This window comes from Ursus americanus, chromosome 2 (genome assembly GCF_024610735.1).
Source record: "Ursus americanus isolate L20-20 chromosome 2, mUrsAme1.1.p, whole genome shotgun sequence".
In the NCBI taxonomy this organism is placed as follows: Eukaryota; Metazoa; Chordata; class Mammalia; order Carnivora; family Ursidae; genus Ursus; species Ursus americanus.
Genome location: NC_142128.1, coordinates 22,926,841 through 22,947,493, shown reverse-complemented (window position 1 = coordinate 22,947,493; position 20,653 = coordinate 22,926,841). Strand labels below are relative to the sequence as shown.

The 20,653-nt window shown below is 50.6% G+C and overlaps 1 protein-coding gene across 6 annotated transcripts in view; it reads left to right on the top strand.

The window, feature by feature from the left end:
- Nucleotides 1-20,653, top strand: part of EEF2K (eukaryotic elongation factor 2 kinase) — a 73,668-nt gene that overhangs the window by 33,998 nt on the left and 19,017 nt on the right. For all 6 annotated transcript variants that reach the window (XM_045776430.2, XM_045776429.2, XM_045776427.2 and 3 more), the window contains exons 3-10: nucleotides 10,511-10,611; nucleotides 12,990-13,050; nucleotides 14,620-14,657; nucleotides 15,031-15,202; nucleotides 18,619-18,768; nucleotides 19,104-19,236; nucleotides 19,487-19,614; nucleotides 20,327-20,528. In XM_045776430.2, the coding sequence (XP_045632386.2) occupies nucleotides 10,511-10,611; nucleotides 12,990-13,050; nucleotides 14,620-14,657; nucleotides 15,031-15,202; nucleotides 18,619-18,768; nucleotides 19,104-19,236; nucleotides 19,487-19,614; nucleotides 20,327-20,528 (985 nt within the window). The remainder of the gene's footprint in view (nucleotides 1-10,510; nucleotides 10,612-12,989; nucleotides 13,051-14,619; nucleotides 14,658-15,030; nucleotides 15,203-18,618; nucleotides 18,769-19,103; nucleotides 19,237-19,486; nucleotides 19,615-20,326; nucleotides 20,529-20,653) is intronic.

The window sequence follows — 20,653 nt, the reverse complement described above, 5'->3', positions numbered from 1 at the left end:
AAAACAGCCAGGTAACCTCCCCTCTCCCAAACAAATCAATAAATCGCCCTTCCTTAAAATTTCTACTAGGCATAGTTCAAAATCCTCACTGAGGATGGGCGCACTCGTGGTCCCCAGGGACCCTTCTGGGCTCTGTTCACCCCACACCTCTCCCTGTTCCTGGAATAGTTTTCCCTTTTCACGCCTCTGCCTGAAACCTCTTGAAACTGATGTCTCGGTCTGGTCTGTTAAAGTGATTTGTCCTGACTCCCTCAGGATGTGGTTTTAAGACACCCTGCCCTGGCTATCTCTTGTGCATTCCCTGGGGCTCGGAGTGGACCTCTGCGTGCATCTGTCAGCCTCTGAGTCAGCCACTGCCTGCAAGGCTGGGGACTGTCTGATTGCACTTCCCATACCCTGTCCTGGGTAGAATGACCAGTCATGGACCAGACGTGCCTCTTCGTTGCCCACCTTCCTAGGTAACCGAAAGCAGGCTCTGTGGGGTCCCTGTTGCCTGGGGCAGCTTCGGAGGGGGACAGCAGCTCAGTTCTCCAAACCTCACTCCTCCTGGCACTCCACAAAGCTAGCAAAGCTAACATGTTTTTTGTTTACTGTCGACATGGCAACCTGGGTGGTTCAACCAAAATGGCCTCCAAAGAGGCACCACCCTGGCAGGTACCGGGCGGGTAGTGTGAACAGTCCAGTTCTGTCCTTGTCAAGGCCAGGGCCTTCCGCCTAGTTCCCCCCGGGGGACGGTGGTGCAGTCGATCAGGGGGCCGCCCTCTTAATAGAGTATCAGGCGGCCAAGCAAGGATGTTTATAGAATTTGCCATAACGTGGGAAAGTGCTTCGGCTCTGGAGTTAAACTCAAATAGCAGAATATAGAGTACAGTTACAGCTTCGTAAAACACGCACATGTCCACACACACATACACACACACACACACACACACACACACACACACACACACACACACCCCGAAAAGCCTGGAAGGAAGTCTATCAGCACACCAGCAGGGATTGTCTTTGGATAGGATCTGGAGCGATCGCATTCCCTTTCTACTGCTCTGTCATTTCTCCATTGTCTAGAATGAGCATGTATACGTTTTTAATTTTTTAATAAAGTGGGAAATTTGGGGTACGTGGGTGGCTCAGTCGGTTAAATGTCTGCTTTTGGCACAGGTCATGATCCCAGGGTCCTGGGATTGAGCCCCACGTCAGGTTCCCTGCTCAGTGGGGAGCCTGCTTCTCCCTCTGCCGCTCCCCCCTGCTTGTGTTCTCTCTCTCTCTCAAATAAATAAAATCTTAAAAAAAATAAAGTGGAAATTTTTATTTTTAAAAAATGTTTTCCTGGTCTGGGAGTATCTTGGGGATCATTCCATATCAGGACATATAGATCAACTCTTTTACCTTTATTTATTTATTTTCACCTCTCTTATTTTTATTTATTGTTTAAATTTGTTTAGAGAGGGGCGCCTGGGTGGCACAGCGGTTGGGCGTCTGCCTTCGGCTCAGGGCGTGTTCCTGGCGTTATGGGATCGAGCCCCACATCAGGCTCCTCCGCTCTGAGCCTGCTTCTTCCTCTCCCACTCCCCCTGCTTGTGTTCCCTCTCTCGCTGGCTGTCTCTATCGCTATCGAATAAATAAATAAATCTTTAAAAAAAAATTTTGTTTAGGGAGGGGACGCAGAGGGAGAGGGAGAGAATTCCAAGGACACTCTGCACTGAGCGTGGAGCCTGACGTGGGGCTTGATCTCTTTTTTTTAAAGATTTTATTTATTTATGTGACAGAGAGACAGCCAGCGAGAGAGGGAACACAGCAGGGGAGTGAGAGAGGAAGAAGCAGGCTCCCAGCGGAGGAGCCCGATGTGGGACTCGATCCCAGAACACCGGGATCACGCCCTGAGCCGAAGGCAGACGCCTTAACGACTGCGCTACCCAGGCGCCCCTGACGTGGGGCTTGATCTCTTGACCCTGAGATCATGATCGGAGCCAGAATCAAGAGTCAGGTGCTTAACCAACTGAGCCAGCCAGGTGCCCCCCACCTCTTTTATTTTTAGAGTGAATTGTATTCTGTCACATGATGTACATGGATTTATTTAGCCAGCCCCCTTCTTGCGGGACACTTCCATTATTCCCCTTTTTTTCCCTTTACAAAGAGTGCTGTAATAAATCTCCTTATACGTCTATCTAAGCAAACTTTAAAATACATATATATTTCATACCACGTAAGTAAATACATATACAAGGTAGAAAGAATTCAAACCATATCCAAGGTGTAGTGATAAGCCTGGCACCCCCGATCCCTGTTTCCCTGGGGGAGTGTCCTTCCAGAAACGTTCCTTACATGCACAAGCGGGTACATGTATACGACCCTCCCCCTTTCTTTTTTATGGAAATGTTAGTTGACTGCACAGACGTGAGCTGACATCAGCTAGTGCTTAGTAACAGCCACCGTGGGAAGGGCGGGCACGGCTCTGCACACGTCACTCATTTGATCTGTGTGTAAGTCCCGTGAGGAAGGGCGTAGATAGTAAACCTGAGGCTCTAAGATCTGAGTCACTTGGTGTTCTTCGTGACTGTAGCATGTGGCAGCCTATTTTGTTGTTGTTTCTTGATGGCTGGATATCATGTCTGGAAGCCCCATAGTGTGTTGAGCCAGGCCCTTATGGATGGGTGTGAAGGTTGTTTCCAGTCTTTTGCTCCACAAACAGCTCTTCCAAAAACATCTCTCTCGGTATGTCCTTGTTCCCCTGCACGGGCACACCTGCCAGGTTAAATCCCCAGGGGTGGAATGGCTGGAGCAAAACATTTAGAACTCAGCTGGGCATTGCCCACTGCCTTTCAAAGAGATTGCACCAGCATCTGCCCCTCACGCAGTATGGGCACGCCTGCTCCCCACGCCCCTGTTGGAAGACTTTGGTGCTGACAGTTATATTTTCAGCCCACCAAGGGTGGCTCTGACAGCTGGGTCAAAGGACAGCGATTACCCCAGAATGAGACCAAGAGGCTAGGGTCTGATGACTCACTGGGAAGAGAGACATCCCTGCCCACCCCAAGCCCCAGAAAGCCCCACCCTGGCAGGACTGGGCTTCTGTCCCTGCCCTGTGACCACAGGAAGCTCTGTGCATACCCAGAGGGGGTGAACATTTTGGGGCTCCGCCCACTGCTTTGGGAATGCAGAATCAGACAGGGAAGCTTGGGCATCTAGCATCCAGAAAGCTTTGGACCTCCAGCAAGAGGAGGGCCTGCTGGGCAGATGAAGGAAAAAAGAGGGTGATGCTGGCAGTGGGCAGGAGGCCACCTGGTGACCTGTGTCTGAAAAACAGGAGGGGAATGAGGAGACACAAGCCTGACTGCAGGGACTCCTCTCTCAGGTCTGTGCAGGCGCTCAAATGCTCACATCCTTTGTGGAAATGTATCGGGGTACAGGGGCCCCCATTTAATTTTACTTTGTAAATGTTTTTTAGCAGCTTTGTTGCAATGTAATTCATGTAACATACAATTTATCCGTTTGAAATGTCTAGGCAGCAGCTTTAAGTATACAATTATGCATTCCCATCACCATGGTCAATTTTAGCCCGTTTTCCTTAGCCCTAAAAAGAAACCACACACCTCTTAGCCATAGCCCCCCAAGATCCCCAGTCCACCCAGCCCCTGGCAACCACGGATCTACTTTCAATCTCTCTGGATTTGCCTGTTCCGGACATTTCATAGAAAGAGGATTATATAACATGGGGTCTTTTGTGTCTGGCTTCTTTCGACTTAACTGCAACATTTTCAAGGTTCATCCATGTGTCCGTGCTCATTTTTCATTGCTGACTATTACCCTGTTGCATGAATGTACCATTTTTTTTAAAGATTTTATTTACTGGAGAGCACAAGCAGGGGAGTGACAGAGGGAAAGGGAGAGGCAGGTTCTCCGCTGAGCGGGGAGCCCGACCTGGGACTCGATCCTAGGACCCTGGGATCATGACCTGAGCCAAACACACTCAACCCACTGAGCCACCCAGGCGCCCCTGTTGATCCGTATTTGGGTTGTTTCTCCTCTTTGGCTTTTGCAGATAATGCTACACAAATTGTGTGGACACGTGTGCATATGTCTTGGGTAGATACTTAGGAGTGCATCGCTAGGTCACATGGTCAAACTCAGTTTGGTTCCTCGAGCTTCCCTTTTGCAGAAGAGTGGGGAACTGGGGCTTGACGGGCTTGGTCTGCATTCTGGGTCTGCTGGTTCCTGGTTGCTGCAGGCCTGTAGGCAAGTTTCCCCCTTGCTCTCTGAGCCTCGGGCACCACCTCAGTGGACTGGGGAGCTGTCCTACCTGCCTGTCTGCTTCAGGAGGGTTGCCTTGAAGTGCAGGCTGGGATTCTGTCTGGGGAGGGGCTTCTAGGAGGCAAGGGCATTATGCCACCCTAGGGAATGTTATTGCTTTGCTGGGTTTTGTGGGGTTTTTTTTTAAGATTTTGTTTATTAGAGAGCCCATGTACAAATGGGTGGAGGGGCAGGGGGAGAGGGAGAAGCAGACTCCCCTTGGAGCAGGGAACCCAACGCGGGGCTCAATCCCAGGACCCCAGGATTGTGCCCTGAGCCGAAGGCAGACGCTTAACTGAGCCACCCAGGCGCCCCAACTTTCCATCCTTCCCATCCTCTCCTCTCTAGCCCTGGCTCTGAATCCCACTGGTTGGGGAGACCAGCAGCAGCTACTCTTTTTGGCAGAGATTTCTTTAGAACTTTCAGCTATATTTCTTCGGCAATTATTTGTCTGATTGCTTGTGGAAGTACTCCATGTTCCTGGCAGAAAACGGTGAGAGTGTAGATATAATTGCTCTTGAGGTCTTAGTGTGTATTTCGGTCTTTTCTGTATTTCACTATAAATATAGACTTGACTAAATAGGGATTTTATTACAGTAATAAGATCATGTATATATGCTCTTCAGTAAGCAGTTTTTCTTGGCAGACAAGAGATGGCACATATCTTTCCATATTAGTAAATGTGGATCTAGTTCATCTTTTTTCTTAATGGCTCCCTGGCCGTCCATTGTATGAATACAGAGCAGTGGCTGTGAGCATTTCCTCTTGTGGGATACTGAGGCAGTTTCCAGTTTTCTTGTTGCCATAGTCAATGCTGAGTTCCGTGGAAATTGCACGAAACCTCTAAACGCATGCGGTCCCGAGTGGGGCAGCCACACAGCACTGTGGCCTCTTCCCCAGTGAGCAAGCGAGCAAGCATGCTTCCCCAGTTCCTCCTGCTGCTTTTATGTGGTCTTGGGTATAGATTAGCCAGCCCTTTGCTATCAGCCAGGAAGGGTAGGTCAGGCTGACATACAGCTACAGTTTCTTAGAGTCTATGGAAAGGATCATGGGGAACAACATTTTATAACATCCACTGGGAGAATAACAGTTGGTGTCTCAGGGAGGACTTAGGCAGCCTCCGAATGCTTCCTCATGTAAGATCGGAGGCCCTGATTGCTGTGTTGGTGGTAATAAGAATAGCGATATAGAAACAACACCAACAGCACTAACGTCCTATGTGCCGGACAGATTGCAAATGCATTACCCGAATATCCGGCCTCACTGCTGGCATAGTCCAGGAAATTTGTTGTTATTGTTATTATTATATGTTTATGTATTTTTTTTTAAAGATTTTATTTATGTATTTGACAGGCAGCCAGAGAGAGAGGGAACAAGCGGGGAGTGGGAGAGGAAGAAGCAGGCTCCCAGTGGAGGAGCCTGATGCGGGTATCGATCCCATAACGCCGGGATCACGCCCTGAGCAGAAGGCAGACGCTTAATGACTGAGCCACCCAGGAGCCCCTATGTATTTATTTTTATTTTGTACTCTCAGGCCTTGAAGAACCAAAGACTTTTCCATTCTCTAAGCAGGGTTATGTTTTCCTTTTTAGGAACCCCCGCTGGGCCCCCCATTCTGTGTAAGATAGCACAACAACTGAGTTTGGGTCTTTTTATTTTATTTGATCTTAGTTTTTTAAAACATTTTATTTATTTGAGAGAGCATGAGTGGGGCGGAGGGGCAGAGGGAGAGGGAGAATCAGACTCCCTACTGAGCGCGGAGCCCTATGAGGGGCTCAATCCCAGGACCCTGAGGTCATGACCTGAGCCAACAGCAGACCATTGATGGACTGAGCCACCCAGGTGTCTCGAGCACACCTTGCCTTGATGTTTCTTTTTTTAAAGATATTTATTTTAGAGAGAGAGAGCACACAAGTGGGGGGAGGGGCAGACGGAGAGGCAGAAAATCCCAAGCAGACCCCGCAATGAGCCTGATGCAGGGCTTGATCCCGTGATCTGGAGATCATGACGGAGCTGAAATCAAGAGTTGGGTGTTTAACCAGCTGAGCCACCCAGGCGCCCCACACTTTGATCTTTTTAATGGCTGTGTACTGCTATACCAAGTGTATGGAATCCTCTCCCTGTGAATAGGCAAGTTACCGGCAATGCCCGAGGTTATGTGGCATTATAAGCACAGACCCATCCTTGGGCTGCTCACCTGCACACACCTGGGTAGGTGATCACGATGGCTGGGTCACAAGTCAATGAAGGTACTGCCAGGTGGCTGTCAAAGGTGACCGTACCTGCTTCCACTCCCCTCAGTGTCTGAGAGGACCCACTTCTCAGGCCTCCATAAACACTTGTTTTACTTAACCTGATGGGTAAAATAGTATACCAGCAGTTTGCAGCTCATTTCAGGGCTGTTGAGCTGTAATGAGCATAGTAACCTCAGTGAGCCGCTATTTCTTGGGGGACAGCGGTCTAGCCCAGGTGTGGGGCAGGAAAAAAGTTGGCTACTAGTAGTCAAAACATTCCTCATTGTCTTTTGTAAACAAGGAAATGGAGGTTCGCACAGTCAGCTGTGGATGGCAACCAGAGTCCCGGGAACAAATCTCCCTCCAGGAATTTTTGTATTGTGCTTTAAAAAGAAAAGTCAGTTGCATTAAACCCATCCGTTGCCAACAAGGCGTGGCGTGATTCTTTTCTGGGTTTGGCAAAAACGTAATTTTGATCCTGTGAAATAACATGCTCTTAAATTCTGAAATACTTTTTTCCTTGATTTTTTTTTTCTTTTCATTTTTTCAGCCAGGAGGTAATTTCTCTTGATATTCCTCCCTGAATGGAGGGGAGTCGGGGAGCGTTTGAGTCACTGGTTAAGAGAGTGCAGTTGGAGAGCCATGTGTCCCCGGCAGAGCACAGAGCGCTGTTCACAGCAGCGGGAATATGAGAGGAAACAGTGGTACTTTTGTTTGTTTGTTTTAAGTGCAGAGGTTCAGGAACTGTTTTAGTTTTAAACATGTCTGTGGCAGGGTTATTTATAATGGAAAAATCGGTGACACGCTCAAATTCTAACAGCGGAGAACCACAGGTGAATGGTGACGTTAGTAGTGACTTAGCACTTCCAGCTAACTTGTAAATTCATGATGTCATGTTTGTGTTTAAAAATGTAAGTCATGGGGGCGCCTGAGTGGCTCAGTCGGTTGAGCGTCGGACTGTTGGTTTTGGCTCAGGTCATGATCTTTTGGGTCGTGGGATCCAGCCCCGTGTTGGGACCTGCTCAGCGAGGAGTCTGCTTGAAGATTCTCTCCCTCTGCCCCTCCCCACTTGTGCATGCGAACTCACGATCTTGTGCTCTCTCTCTTTCTCTCAAAGAAATAAATCTTTAAGAAAACTAAAATTAAAATAATAAATATTTAAGTGATGTGTTCTCTGCCTCTTGGAGTGTCATCTTTTAGAGAATTCCAAATTTGTGCATTTTAAATGTGATCCAGCAGTTACACTTCCAAGAAATATGTCCTACTGAGATCTTGCACGATTGCGTAAGGGTTTAGATACGAGGGTGTTCACTTCAGGACTGCCTGTACTAGGGATTGTCAGAGAGAATCCAAGTATCCTTCAACTGAGGTTAGAGAAGTACCTTAAGGTACATTTGTACAATTGCATGGGGTCAACCCAGCTGCCTGAACATAGGACATGGGAGGATATGCAAGGCCCCGTGTTAAGTGGAGAAGAGCAGAATGCTAGGGCTCTGGCCTGATGCTATACGCCTTTTGTGTTAACAAAAGCAGAGGAACAAACTTACAGAGAATCAACATCAGCCGTCAGCTGTGCTTGTCAGAGCAATGGGTCAGAAAGTACTTTCACTTTCTACTTCATATTCTGTAGTGTGTGTGGTTTTTTAATAGTAAGCAGATCATACATTTGGAATCAGGAAAATAATCACGATCACGATATATAAAGTACCGAGCCCCATGGGCCCACGCTCCTGAAAGGCTGTGAACTGTATTTACAGTGTGATTCCAGTCGTACAAAAAAATGCACAGGAAGGATCTGGAAAAGAACAAGTCCAGAGCATTGACGGTGCTCTGGGGGGTGGGGGCGCATGTGGCGGATTTGAATTTTGTCTTTTCTCTTTCCTGAGTGTTTTCATTAAGTATGAATTCACTTCCAAATTGGAAGGAAGAAATTCTTTCTTTATTTTTGGGTTTTGCAGAGATTGGAATCCAAGCCCCAGTGAGGAAGCCCTAGCCCTTGTGAACCGTGCGAGTGCGTGTGTTTTTCAGAAAGCTCAGTTGCTCTGCTTTTTCTCCTCTGAGCAGGATCCCAGCCGTGAGGCTGAGGCTCAGGCCGGCGGCACACCTGGGGTACGGTCTTGCCCGGGCCTGAGTCCGTGGGAAGCTGAGGGATCCCCCCGGTGGGTGAGGAGGTCTGGAATTGCTGCGGGTCTGACACCCAGTGTCTAGCCCCCCCATCCAGCCGCCTCCCCCGTGGCTCAGGCCTCTGGCCCAGAAAGGAGTTTTGGCCTCACAGATCCTGCGAGAGGCTGCGGGGTAGGGGTTTCTTTAGGGAAGGAGCAGGAAGAGGTTACGACCCAGTGCAGGTGGAGGAGTGTTGGGAGGGGACAGGGAAGGATTCCACTGTGGGATTATAAAATCAATAAAATGAGCTTTTTAAAACAAGGGGATTGGGTGATGATACTGCTGAGAATCCGCCTTATCTCCATTACATGCCTTGGTCATCTTTCCCAATTTTGAAAGTTTGGGGGGCTATCTTTGGTCCCCACAATGATGCAGGGGCACTAAGGTGTTGAGAAGGTGGAGGGCATGGATGCTAAAAACCTGAAATGGGCAAAGCAGTTCTGCATGACGAATATTCTTGCGTCCCCAGGACCTTGGACTGTCTCGTGGGAATCTCTTCCTAATCATCTGAGCCCAGAACTTAGCGCTCTGTTAATGTAAAGATCACATATCTTTGGCGTGGTTGGAGATATTCTGAGTTTAGGAAGGTTGTGTTGTCTACGATTTTCATTTAGAGTGATAAAATCGGGTATATTTATGATTTACACAATATTTACAAAAAGATGACGTTGACTCTGATAGGATCCAGAATTCCCACTAATAGAGTAAGCACAGTCGTTTGAAAGGGCTCCTTAGCATTTTAAGTGGATGTAATCAAAATGTGTTTAACCAGTCCCCACATGTGGGCATTTGGGTTGAATTTGGTTTTGCACATGACGATGCTTCTTTATATATATATGTATGTGTATGTATATATATAATTGCAGATTTGTGTGTTTCTCTAGGACACGTTTCTAGATGTAAAATTGCTGAGTCAGAATACAGGAATTCACGTTTTTCATTCAGTACATTGCCCAGTTGCCTTTGGAGGAGGGTTAGACCCATTGACCGTGTGGGAGGGCACCCGTTTCCCCATATCCCGGCCAGCACTAGTTATGAACAGTCATTAAAATGTTTACCAGTCTGGGGGCGCCTGGGTGGCTCAGTCTGTTAAGCATCCAGCTCTTGATTTCAGCTCAGGTCATGATCTCGGGATCCTGGGATGGTGCCCAGAGTTGGGCTCCCCCAAGTGGGGAGTCTGCTTGAGATTCTCTCCCTCTCCCTCTGTCCCAACCCTCACTCACACATGCGCTTATGTTCTCTCTCTCCCCAAAATAAATAAATCTTTAAAATGTTTGCCAGTCCACGAAGCACCTGGGTGGCTCAGTGGGTTAAGCGTCTGCCTTCAGCTCAGGTCATAATCCTGGGATCAAGCCCTGCATTGGCGGCGGGGGGGAGGGGGGGGAGGTCCCTGCTCAGCAGGGAGCCTGCTTCTCCCTCTCTCTCTGCTGCTCCCCTTGCTTGCACTCTCTCTCTCTGTCAAATAAATAAAATCCTTAAAAAAAATAAGTTTGCCAGCCCAAACAAGGCAAGACTATTTTTTTATTTTCAACTTTTTGTTTACGGGTGAAGTGCTATGTGCTTTCCTATGTGTATTGTGTTTCTTTGGTTTCATAGTTAAAATATGTCACTTCTGCCCGTGGGAAGCCTGTGCCCAGGTGAGAACAAATAGGGTCTTTTGGAACTCTGTTCCTGAAAGGATAATTGTAGGCAGTGTTTCTCTCTCACTGATGTTGTCTGCCTCCCCAGAGCTGGGAGACGCTTGGGAAATCATGGGGCGGGAGGAGGCCGGGGCGGCACTGCCTCGCAGACCCTGGTCTAACATTTCCCTTCGCCTTCTGCAGGAAGCTTGGAAGCATGCGATCGAGAAGGCCAAACACATGCCTGACCCCTGGGCTGAGTTCCACCTGGAGGATATTGCCACGGAATGTGCCACACGTCACAGGTCGGCAGCTTGTCTGGGGGTGCTGTGTGGCCCCAGGTCTCAAGGAGTCCTTGGGGGTATGGGTCCTGCTTCTGCTCAGTGAGGCCTGAGTACCTTTGGAGGTCAAGGGGAAGGGAATAATGATCATATCTGCCACTATTTGAGCATTTATGCATGCTTCAGGCGCTGTGCGTGATCCCCTTTCTCGTCAGGGTGGTCCTCGAACGTACGTACACGTCAGGCAGGGCTGAGTCATGCTGCAGTAACAAATGCCCCAGAGGCTCAGTGCAGCAGCGGTGTACCTCTCACTTGAGTGAAGTTGGGTGAGAGCTCAGGGACCCTTGGGGGCTGCTCAGGCATCCAGGCTTCTCCCATCTCGTGGTTCCACTGTCTCACCACGTGGCCCCTACAGTTGCCACCGAAGGGAGAGAGAACGCACGGAGATAGCATGTGAGCTTTTTGAGGCCTCGGCCCCAGGAAGATTCGCAAAATGGAATTATGAGCGTCTGGAATTCCTATTTGGAAAGGTAGAGGGAGAGGAGTTATTTCAGGAGGTTTCAAGAAGAAAGAAAATAGCAAAAACCATAGAATACCACCATCAAGGGTAACTAGGATGATAACAGCTCTGTGTATTGAATGCATGTGACAGGCACCGTTTGAAGCCCTCTATGTGTGTGTGTTCATTAAAAAAAAAAAAGCCTGAAGTAGGAATCATGTCAAGTATTTGGGACCACTCTTGAGAATCTGATGAGGGCCATCCTAGAACGTTGCACACATATGTCTGATTTTGTGCATGATATTAGAGGGCTCTTGGACCTATCCTGGATTTCACCCTCCTGTCCTGTGACCTCCGTAGACCCCTCCAGTCTGAATCCTCTAAGCCAACACCCTGGGTCCCATAATTGCCCCAGGGGAGATAGAGGTTTGCCCAGCGTTACCCGGGTAGTTAATAAGCTAACCTTCTGACTCTCAGTTCAGTGTCTTTCAATTAGTCAGAACTCTGTTTCAAATGCAGGTGACAGAAACCCAATTCATAGTCTTTAGCATAGAAAGGAATGTTTGGCTCACACATGTGGACTTCAGGTACGGCTGGTTCCAGATGCTACAGGGACACTTTGGGCTTTGACCTCAGATTAGACTCTCTTACATCAGTGGCACAGATGCCAAGAGCCCCACATTTCATTTCACCCAACAGAGAAGGATCTTTTCCTTCTCAGATAATTTTAAAGAAAAGTTCCACAATGGAATGTCATCGGTCTGGCTTTGGTTACATGCCCCTCTCTGAACCAGTCACGTGCCAGGGAGCTTTGCTCTGATTGACCATGTCTAGATCACATTCTGCAAGCCAGAAGGTGTTGAGGATCAGTTCCACCCAGTCCACATATTCTGAGAATGGAGGATGGTGGTTCTCCAAAGGGAAATTGGGGTGCTGTTACTGAAAGAAGAGGGACCTGATGCTAGGCAGGCAGAAACGGTGTAGCTTTCTGCATCTTTCTGCAACGTGTCCCTGCTCCTTCCTGTGAGGAGATGGCTTAGAGCCTGGCATGCACCCCCTCCCTGCTGCTGGAGGCCCACCTCCTAGCAGGCCCTGGGGGCTGTGCTGGCAGCTAAGGCCAGCATTGTGGGGGTCCCAGTAGGGCAGGGTATGGGCTCTGTTCCTCCTCCCTATAAGGCCAGCATGGTGACTGGTCGGTGACACATGGGCTCCAGGCTGAGGCACTCTCTCTACCAGGCAAATCTGTTTGAGGCCCAGCCAGGCCTAGAGCCAGGTTTGCTCTGGAAAGATTCCTAAGAAAGGAGAGATGGAATTGTTCTGGAACATTCTCTGTCTTGCTCTGCCTTGGGTGTCCTCCGGCAGCCCCTTCCTCGGCTGAACTCAAAAGAGGCAGGGCCTCCCCTAGCCCTTCCTGCACCAGGACACCTTTGCTACCTGTACTGGGCCTCACACAGGTGCCTGGCAAGATGGAGCGTTCTGCCGCCTCCTGTCCCGGGACATGCCATTTGTGTGTAGACTGGTTAAAATAAAGATATTTATCCAGTTGTTCATCCAACGTGTGTGTATTAAGCTTCCACATGTAGCAGCCCCTGCAGTGAAGAAGACAGACACAGACCTGGCTTTATGAAGTTACAGTCCAGTGGGGGCGGGGGGCGATAGGGAACAAGCCCACCCACAGCACAAGTGCTGGGCAACACCTTGGAGAGGAAAGGGAAGGAGGCCAGTGGGGGTCTGGGAGGGGAGAGTGTCCACAGACCCAACCTGGGAGGTCGGCTGGGCCTGTGGGTGGAGTGGTCTCGATCCCAAGGGCAGCGGGAAGCCGGGAAAAGTCTTTTCACTTTTAGCCAGTGGATGAGGGGATCCTGTTAGCGATGCTGTGCCCTGGGGTGGCTTCTCTCTGCAGGTACAATGCTGTCACAGGGGAGTGGCTGGAAGATGAAGTTCTCATCAAGATGGCGTCTCAGGTGAGCTGTCCGTGGCCCAGTGGGGACAGAGCTGAGTGCAGATTCTTCTTGACCAGACTTCTGTCCCTGTTCCCTCCTCTTCACACTCACTTAATTCTAACTTTGGGGCATTCTCTATATTACTGTGTATTTATTTTATTTTTTGTAATCATTTTATTGAGATAAAATTCACCCACCATACAACATACCCATTTAAAGCGTACGGGTTCGGTGGTTTTTGGTGTAGTCACAGAGCTGTGCAACCATCACCATGATGGATTCCAGAACATTTCACCGTCTCCAAAAGAAACCCTGTACTTAACCCACCAGCAGCCAGCCCCCAATGCGCTCGTCTCCCCCAGCCCTAGACGACCACCCATCTGCCCCGTCTCTATAGGCTTACCTCTTCTGGACATTTTATATATGTATCATACATCAAAAGATGATCCTTGGGACTCTTGTCAAAAATCAGTGGACCATAAATGCGTATATCGGTTTTCAGAAATTGCAGGTCACCGCCTAAACCTGAGCTGTAAAAGGGATTCAGTGGCTCGCAATCATCCTTTTGGGGGAGGGGGGAGGAATAGACTAGAAAATGGAGCACTTCCTGCATTGTCAGGGGGAGGATGGTTGTGCGAAACTTTTTTTTCCACGTGTCACACACTCAGAAAAGGGTACAGCTTGATGAGTTTCACAAAGTGAATGCTCCGTGTAACCAGTGGCCCCCTGAACGCCCCCCCCCCCCCGGCAACTACTCCCTTCCCCCAAGGCTAAGCACCAGCTCAGAATCTACCGCCCTGGAGTAGTTTGCCTGTTTGTGTTTTTCCTATAAATGGAGCCGTGCCGTATGTATTCTTTTGAGTGTGGCTCAGTGTTTTGTCTGTGACGTTCATGCTTGTTTTTGTTAGCCCTGTAATTTATAGAATAATACAGAATAATAGAACAGAACAACAGAATATCTTCATTCTCGTTGATGTATAGTATTCCGCCAAGTGAGTAGACCTGATTGATTTATCCATTATACTGTTGATGGACATTTAGGTTGTTTCCACTCTTTTTCTTTTTCTTTTTTTTTTTTTTTAAGATTTTATTTATTTATTGGAGAGAGAGGGGTGGGGAGGGACAGTGGGAGATGGACAAGCAGACTCTGTGCTGAGTGTGGAGCCAGATGTGGGGCTCGATCCCACAACCCTGAGACCATGACCTGAGCTGAAATCAAGAGTCAGACACTTAACTGACTGAGCTATCTAGGCACCCCTCCACTCTTTTTCTGTTACAGGAAACAGGAGGGCTGCAGAAACATTCTTTGACATGCACTGTTACCCCCATAACATCTTCACCCCCTGGGGGTTCTTCCCCTCAGCCAGGGTGGGGGGATGGTGGTCTTGTCATCCCTGAAGCCTCCAGGTTAGAAGTTCAGTCAGGCTCTAGTGCTGGGGTGACGGAGGGAGGGCTCCGGAATTTTAGGATTGCGATGAGGTCCAGGTGTCCATGTGGTGGGTGATGTCCAAGGGGAGAATCTGTTCCTGACTCAGGACTGCTTCTGGGTGGGGCCTGGGGCCTGATAACCCTCTCTTTGGTGTCTTTCAGCCCTTCGGCCGTGGAGCGATGAGGGAGTGCTTCAGGACGTAAGTGACTCAGCCTGGCTCTCGGGGACCCTGCCCAGACTCCCTCAGGCTCCTATGAGCGGGGGCATTGCGACATCTCTGGCCGAGAAACTGAGACCACGGCCTCTGCTTCTTGTAGGCCAAGCATCTCTGTGTCTGGTCTCCATCGGCCACACATTTGCCCTGGCTGTGGGGATGGGCTGGGGGAGGACATGGAGTATCCCACTGACCTCCGCTCTGGTGTTGGAGGCCAACAGATGTGGGATAAGAGACCTTTAACTACATCCCTTAAGCCTCTTCCCAGCCCTTTGAAGGATGCAGTGGGTCAGGCTGGATCCCTGGTGGACCCAAGTACCCAGGCAGGCCCTCTGCTGTCCCCCCGCCCCCACCCCAGGAAGAAGCTTTCCAACTTCCTGCACACTCAGCAGTGGAAGGGGGCTTCCAACTACGTGGCAAAGCGCTACATCGAGTCCGTGGACAGAGACGTGTACTTTGAGGATGTGCGTCTACAGATGGAGGCCAAGCTCTGGGGAGAGGAGTATAATCGGCACAAACCCCCCAAGCAGGTGTGTGGCACCCCTCCCTGCCACCTCCCCACACAAGGTGGCCAGGGATGGAGACTGAAGACAAAGGCGACAGTGGTGCCGGTCATGGTCCCCTTCAAGGTCTTAACAGCAGCTAGTAACAGCCGTCACATATTGAGCACGATTCACTACATGCAGAGTCATATATTCCTAAAACGGAGCTCCGAGGTTGTTTGAGGTTGGAATGTTTTGATCCCATTTACAAATGGGATCTATTGGGGCACCTGGGTGGCACAGCGGTTGAGCGCCTGCCTTCGGCTCGGGGCGTGATCCTGGCGTTATGGGATCGAGCCCCACATCATGCTCCTCCGCTATGAGCCTGCTTCTTCCTCTCCCACTCCCCCTGCTTGTGTTCCCTCTCTCGCTGGCTATCTCTGTCAAGTAAATAAATAAAATCTTTAAAAAAAAAAACAAAAAACAAATGGGATCTATTAGTTAGGATTTTTTTTGCAAATATTAGAAACCCACTCAAAGGGCTTAATGCTAAAAAGGAATTTATTGCCTCATGTAACTGAGAAATAGTGCTGGCCACAGGTACGGCTGGATCCAGGACCAGACAGGATGTTGAGAATCTTCCCCCATCTCTAGCCTTGATGTTCTGTGTGGCCTTGCTTGCAGGCAGCTTCTCAACTTGGAATGGTGTGTTGGCCACAAGCAGCTGCAGGCTTATACGTTCTGTCTTCTCAGAAGCCTTGGTGGCATGACAACACCTGTTTTCCCAGAAGTTCCAAAGAAAGTCTCAGAACTGGGGTTCATTGGCTCTGATTAGGTCAGGTGCCTGTTGCTGAGCCAATCACAATAGCCAGGGGAGGGGATGTGCAGATTGGGCAGGCCTGAGCCCTGCGCTCGCCCTCAGAGGCAGCAGTGTGGGTCCTTCCCCCAGACTATGCAGACTGAGATTGGTGGCTCCCAGGAAAAAGCAGAGAAGGGGAGAATGGATAGCATGTCTGCCCCTGGGGAACCACAGGCTCAAAGGGGTTAAGTGACCTATCGCAACAGGCAGCAAAAGAGCCAGGGCTCAAATCCAGGTGTTCCAGGCCCCTGCCCAGTTGGCTTCTTCAGTTGAGCTCCTGGGGTGTTTAGTGACCTCAGGCCAAGCAGAATTTCCTGTTGCCTGTGGGCATTTGAAAAACAGCCATGTCTGCCCTGCCTAAATTCACTGCTCAGCTCTCCCACTGTTTGAACACCTATGAGATAACATGGTACTGTCTCTTGGATGTCTTGAGAGAGCACTTCCAAGAAGCCAGCAGAATTTGTTGAGTGCCTGCTGTTTGTGTGGCCCTTGATTAAGTGCACTTGGAGTAGACCCAAGAAGCCACAGTCCCCACCCGTGGGGTCTGTGACCTCCTCAGTAATTTGCTTCGTGCCATCCTGGCCACTTTTCTCTTCCTCCCTAACCTTGTTCCTGCCTTAGGACCTTTGCTCTGGCTGTGCCCCCAGCCTGTATCACTGTTGTCGCCCCCCCGAGCCTCAGCCCCATCCTTGCATGTTGAGCTCCTTCTCATAGTTCAGGTCTCAGCTCATATGTCACCGGCTCAGCAAGGCCTCCCCGGGCCATCCTATATGAAGTAGCCCTCCCACTTTGTCCTCTGTCGCGTCATTCTGTCTGTTCTAGTTTCTTTTGCTTGGAGCAGTTAGCCCTGTCCGAAAGAGTCTTGTTCCTGTAGTTAATATTTGGGTTGCCTCTCTCCCCCAGGGGCAGGGATTTTGTGCCTTGTTCAGTCTGTCTCGCAGTGCGTAAGTGCTCGGTGAATAATGTGGCCAGTGGAATTGAAGAAGGGAAAAGAACGTAGCTGTTTGAGGAGGAGCAGGCCATCCCTTGCTGGCTGCACCCCTGCAGCTACTCCTCTCCCAGTGAGCCCACTGGCCAAGCAGGTGGCCCTGCCAGAGACTTTCGTACAGGGATAGAGCCATATTTGGGGTGGGAACCTCTGATAACCAGCTGCTCCTCCCCCTTAGGCTGGTTCTCGGAACTGAGGCCACGTTTGGGGCAGTTCTCAGCTCGGGGCCTCCTCAGCCTCTACAGCTGTTGTCTGCCTGTTTAGTGACCCAGCCAGACAGTTCCTCGGATGGTTGTTTCCTTGGGAAACACAGACCTGGATCCTTCTATTGTGGGTGTCATTGAGGGGAGGATGGGGTGCCGTGGGTAATGTCTCAGGTCTTACCAACCCCACATTTCCTTCTGCATATAGATGAAACATGTGCTTGGTAAAAAATTCAGCAAGGAATGTCTAAGTTCCCCATACCTCCCCGTTGCAGGGAGAGAACCACCCTTTATGGTTCGGTGTATACTGCTCTAAAGTGGTGTCTGCTAGTAATATTAACATCAGCAAATGTTGACAGACTCTTTCATGTGTCACCAGATTTCATCCTCACACCGAGTGCGAGATCCCCATTCCACAGGCAGGGAAGCTGAGGCACAGTTGGTTCACACTCACGGTATTAATATAAGGCATGGGCTAAGCTGCTTAGCCTACAGGCCCATAAACGTGTGCCAGTGCAACTGGTTTTCTCTCTCTCATCGGACAGTCCCTCTTTGGTGAGCGGGCTCAGGGTGGGCTGGTGCCATGCCTCCTGAAGTCATCCAGAAGCCTGGTTGGTTCTTCTGTCCTGCCTTCCTCTGGGGTGTGGCCGTGGGCTATGTGGCCAGGTTAGCCTCCCTGGCACATGTCCGCTCTACAGCCTCTGGTTGGCCAGAGGAGGGGGGGCAGGCTGGAGTTCCAGCATCGGGGCTGCTTGCTTCCCATTGGCCGGGCTTGGTCACATGGCCGCACCGAGCCCCCAGGGAAGCCAGGCCGCATCATTCCTACTGGATGGCTGTGCGTCGTGTTAGAACTCACATGGGCGGTGTCTTAGTCCCTCTGGACTGCTCTGACAAAATACCACGGATGGGCAACTTAAAAACTGCAGAAATGCATTGCTTACAATTTTGGAGGCTGGGAAGTCCAAAATCAGGGTGCCAGCATGGTCACATTCTGGTCAGGTCCCTCCCATGGTTCCTCGCCGGTGTCGTCTTCCTGTGTCCTCACATGCAAGTAGTGAAGGGGCTCTGTGTGGTCACTTTTATCGGGGCACCAGTCCCATTCATGAGGGCTCCTCGCTCATGACCTAATCCCCTCCTGAAGGTCCCACCTAATACCATCACCTTTGAGGGTTAGGATGTCAACATAGGAATTTTGGGGAGACGCATTTAGGCCATCATAGGGGTTTTCATTCTCAAAAGGAAAGGGGAGAGTGGGTTCTGGGGACGGTTGGCAGCTTTCTCTGCAGAGAGCTGATAACTGACGGAGCCAGGATTGGAGCCCGTGCAGGCTGGCTTCTCCCGAGCCCTCTGCTCCGATCTGCCGTCGGCGGCGAGGGCCGCCCGGCTCCTGCCTGACCTGCTCCCCTCCCCCCAGGTGGACATCATGCAGATGTGCGTGGTGGAGCTGAAGGACAGACCGGGCAAGCCTCTCTTCCACCTGGAGCACTATATTGAGGGCAAGTACATCAAGTACAACTCCAACTCAGGCTTTGTTCGCGATGACAACATGCGTCTGACACCACAGGTGAGGCCCCTGGAGGGGAGGGTCCCTGTGGGTGTGAGTCTCACCCCCAGAGGGTCCTCCAGCCTCATGGAGCCCCCCTGAGGTAGATTCTGAAACAGGACCACCCAGCCAGCTTCCGTGCGCAGACCTAAGGTCCCTGCAGGATTAAACAGGGCTCCTCCCTTTATCCTTTCCTCTCTACAACCTCTCCTTGCAGAGAAAGGCCCCACCATGGGCAGAGCTGGGGTGTTGCAGCCCCTTCTCGGTGGCGGCTGACCTGTGTCCAGTAGACCACAGCCTGGTCTCTTGTGGTCGGTCACCTTACTATACCTGTCTCCCCCCTGCCCTACCCCCAGGCCTTCAGCCACTTCACATTTGAGCGTTCTGGACATCAGCTGATTGTGGTAGACATCCAGGGTGTAGGCGACCTCTACACTGACCCGCAGATCCACACCGAGAAGGGCACTGACTTTGGAGATGGCAATCTAGGTAGGTGGGGAAAGCCAGCTCGTTTCCATGGAGACCACACTCCCTCTGCCCCCCAAGTCTCCCAGCTTTTCGTGTGCCCAGGGAAACCCACTGAGGCGGTAGGTTGGCTTTTCTAAGATGGCGGGGATGGAAGCTTGGGACGCCTGACACCCGCCACGTCAGCGTGTTCGACGCCTGCCCCTGCCACGTTTATGGTGCCCGGTGCTGCCCCACCTCTGTCACAAAGCAGACTCCCCTGCTCTGTCTGCAGGTGTTCGGGGAATGGCGCTCTTCTTCTACTCTCATGCCTGCAACCGGATTTGCAAGAGCATGGGCCTCGCTCCCTTTGACCTCTCGCCAAGAGAGAGGGATGCCGTGAATCAGAACACCAAGCTGCTGGTGGGTGCCCAGTGGGAACCTGCTCGGAGGGACCGGGCCCTTCTGCTGCCAGGCCAGTAAACTCCTTCTCTGTGATGGCAGCCCAGGCCCTGTGATGCTTACTTGAAGAGTTTCAGGGCCAGAAGGATCTCAGCCTCATCTGTGCGCCTCGTTCTCAGATCAGTGCACAAAGCCCTTCCAAGTGTCCCCACTAACACAGTAACTGGGGTCTGCTTGATTGGACCTCTTTTGACCACAGTGAGGAGACCAAGTGTGTAGAGACAGAGAGTTGTGTGGTATGTGTATTTGTGTGGCATGTTGAAAAATGGCTGGAGTCGACTTGGACCTGGCTCTTTGGACACCTTACTATGTCCAGGATGTACCCGCCCCCTCCCCCAATACCTTGATCAGTTACAAGAGACTGTTGGCAAAGACCAGCTTGGGATTCTCGATGTATGGTGGCGGGTGTTCCCCAGCTCAGGGCTGTAGAGTATGGTCAGCACTTTGGGAATGCTGGCTGGCTTTGAGCTCCTGTGCCAGATGCCCCTTTTTAGAGGCCTTTGGGTTAATCCCCCACTGATTATTTTTAGATTTCCTGCCAGTCCCTAAACAGGCACGTATGGGAGCTGTTGACTGAAAGGGCCTCGGGGTTCAGGTGAACAACATGCTACTGGAAGAGCCCTTCACTCCCCAAAGCTCCTGCGTGACACGGGTGTCCCTGTTACTTCTCCAGCAATCGGCCAAGACCATCTTGAGGGGGACAGAGGAAAAGTGTGGGAGCCCCCGAGTAAGGACCCTCTCTGGGAGTCGCCCCCCACTGCTTCTTCGCCTTTCAGAGAACTCTGGAGATGAGAACATGAGTGACGTGACCTTTGACTCTCTCCCTTCCTCCCCGTCTTCGGCCACACCACACAGCCAGAAACTGGACCACCTCCGTGAGTGATGTTTTGGTCCCTGGTCATCGTGCTTGGAGGGGACAAGCACCAGAAGGGACACCGCTAAACTGGCTTTCACTTATGTTAGTAAATCAGATATGGTAACCAAAAAGGGTCATGGCCCA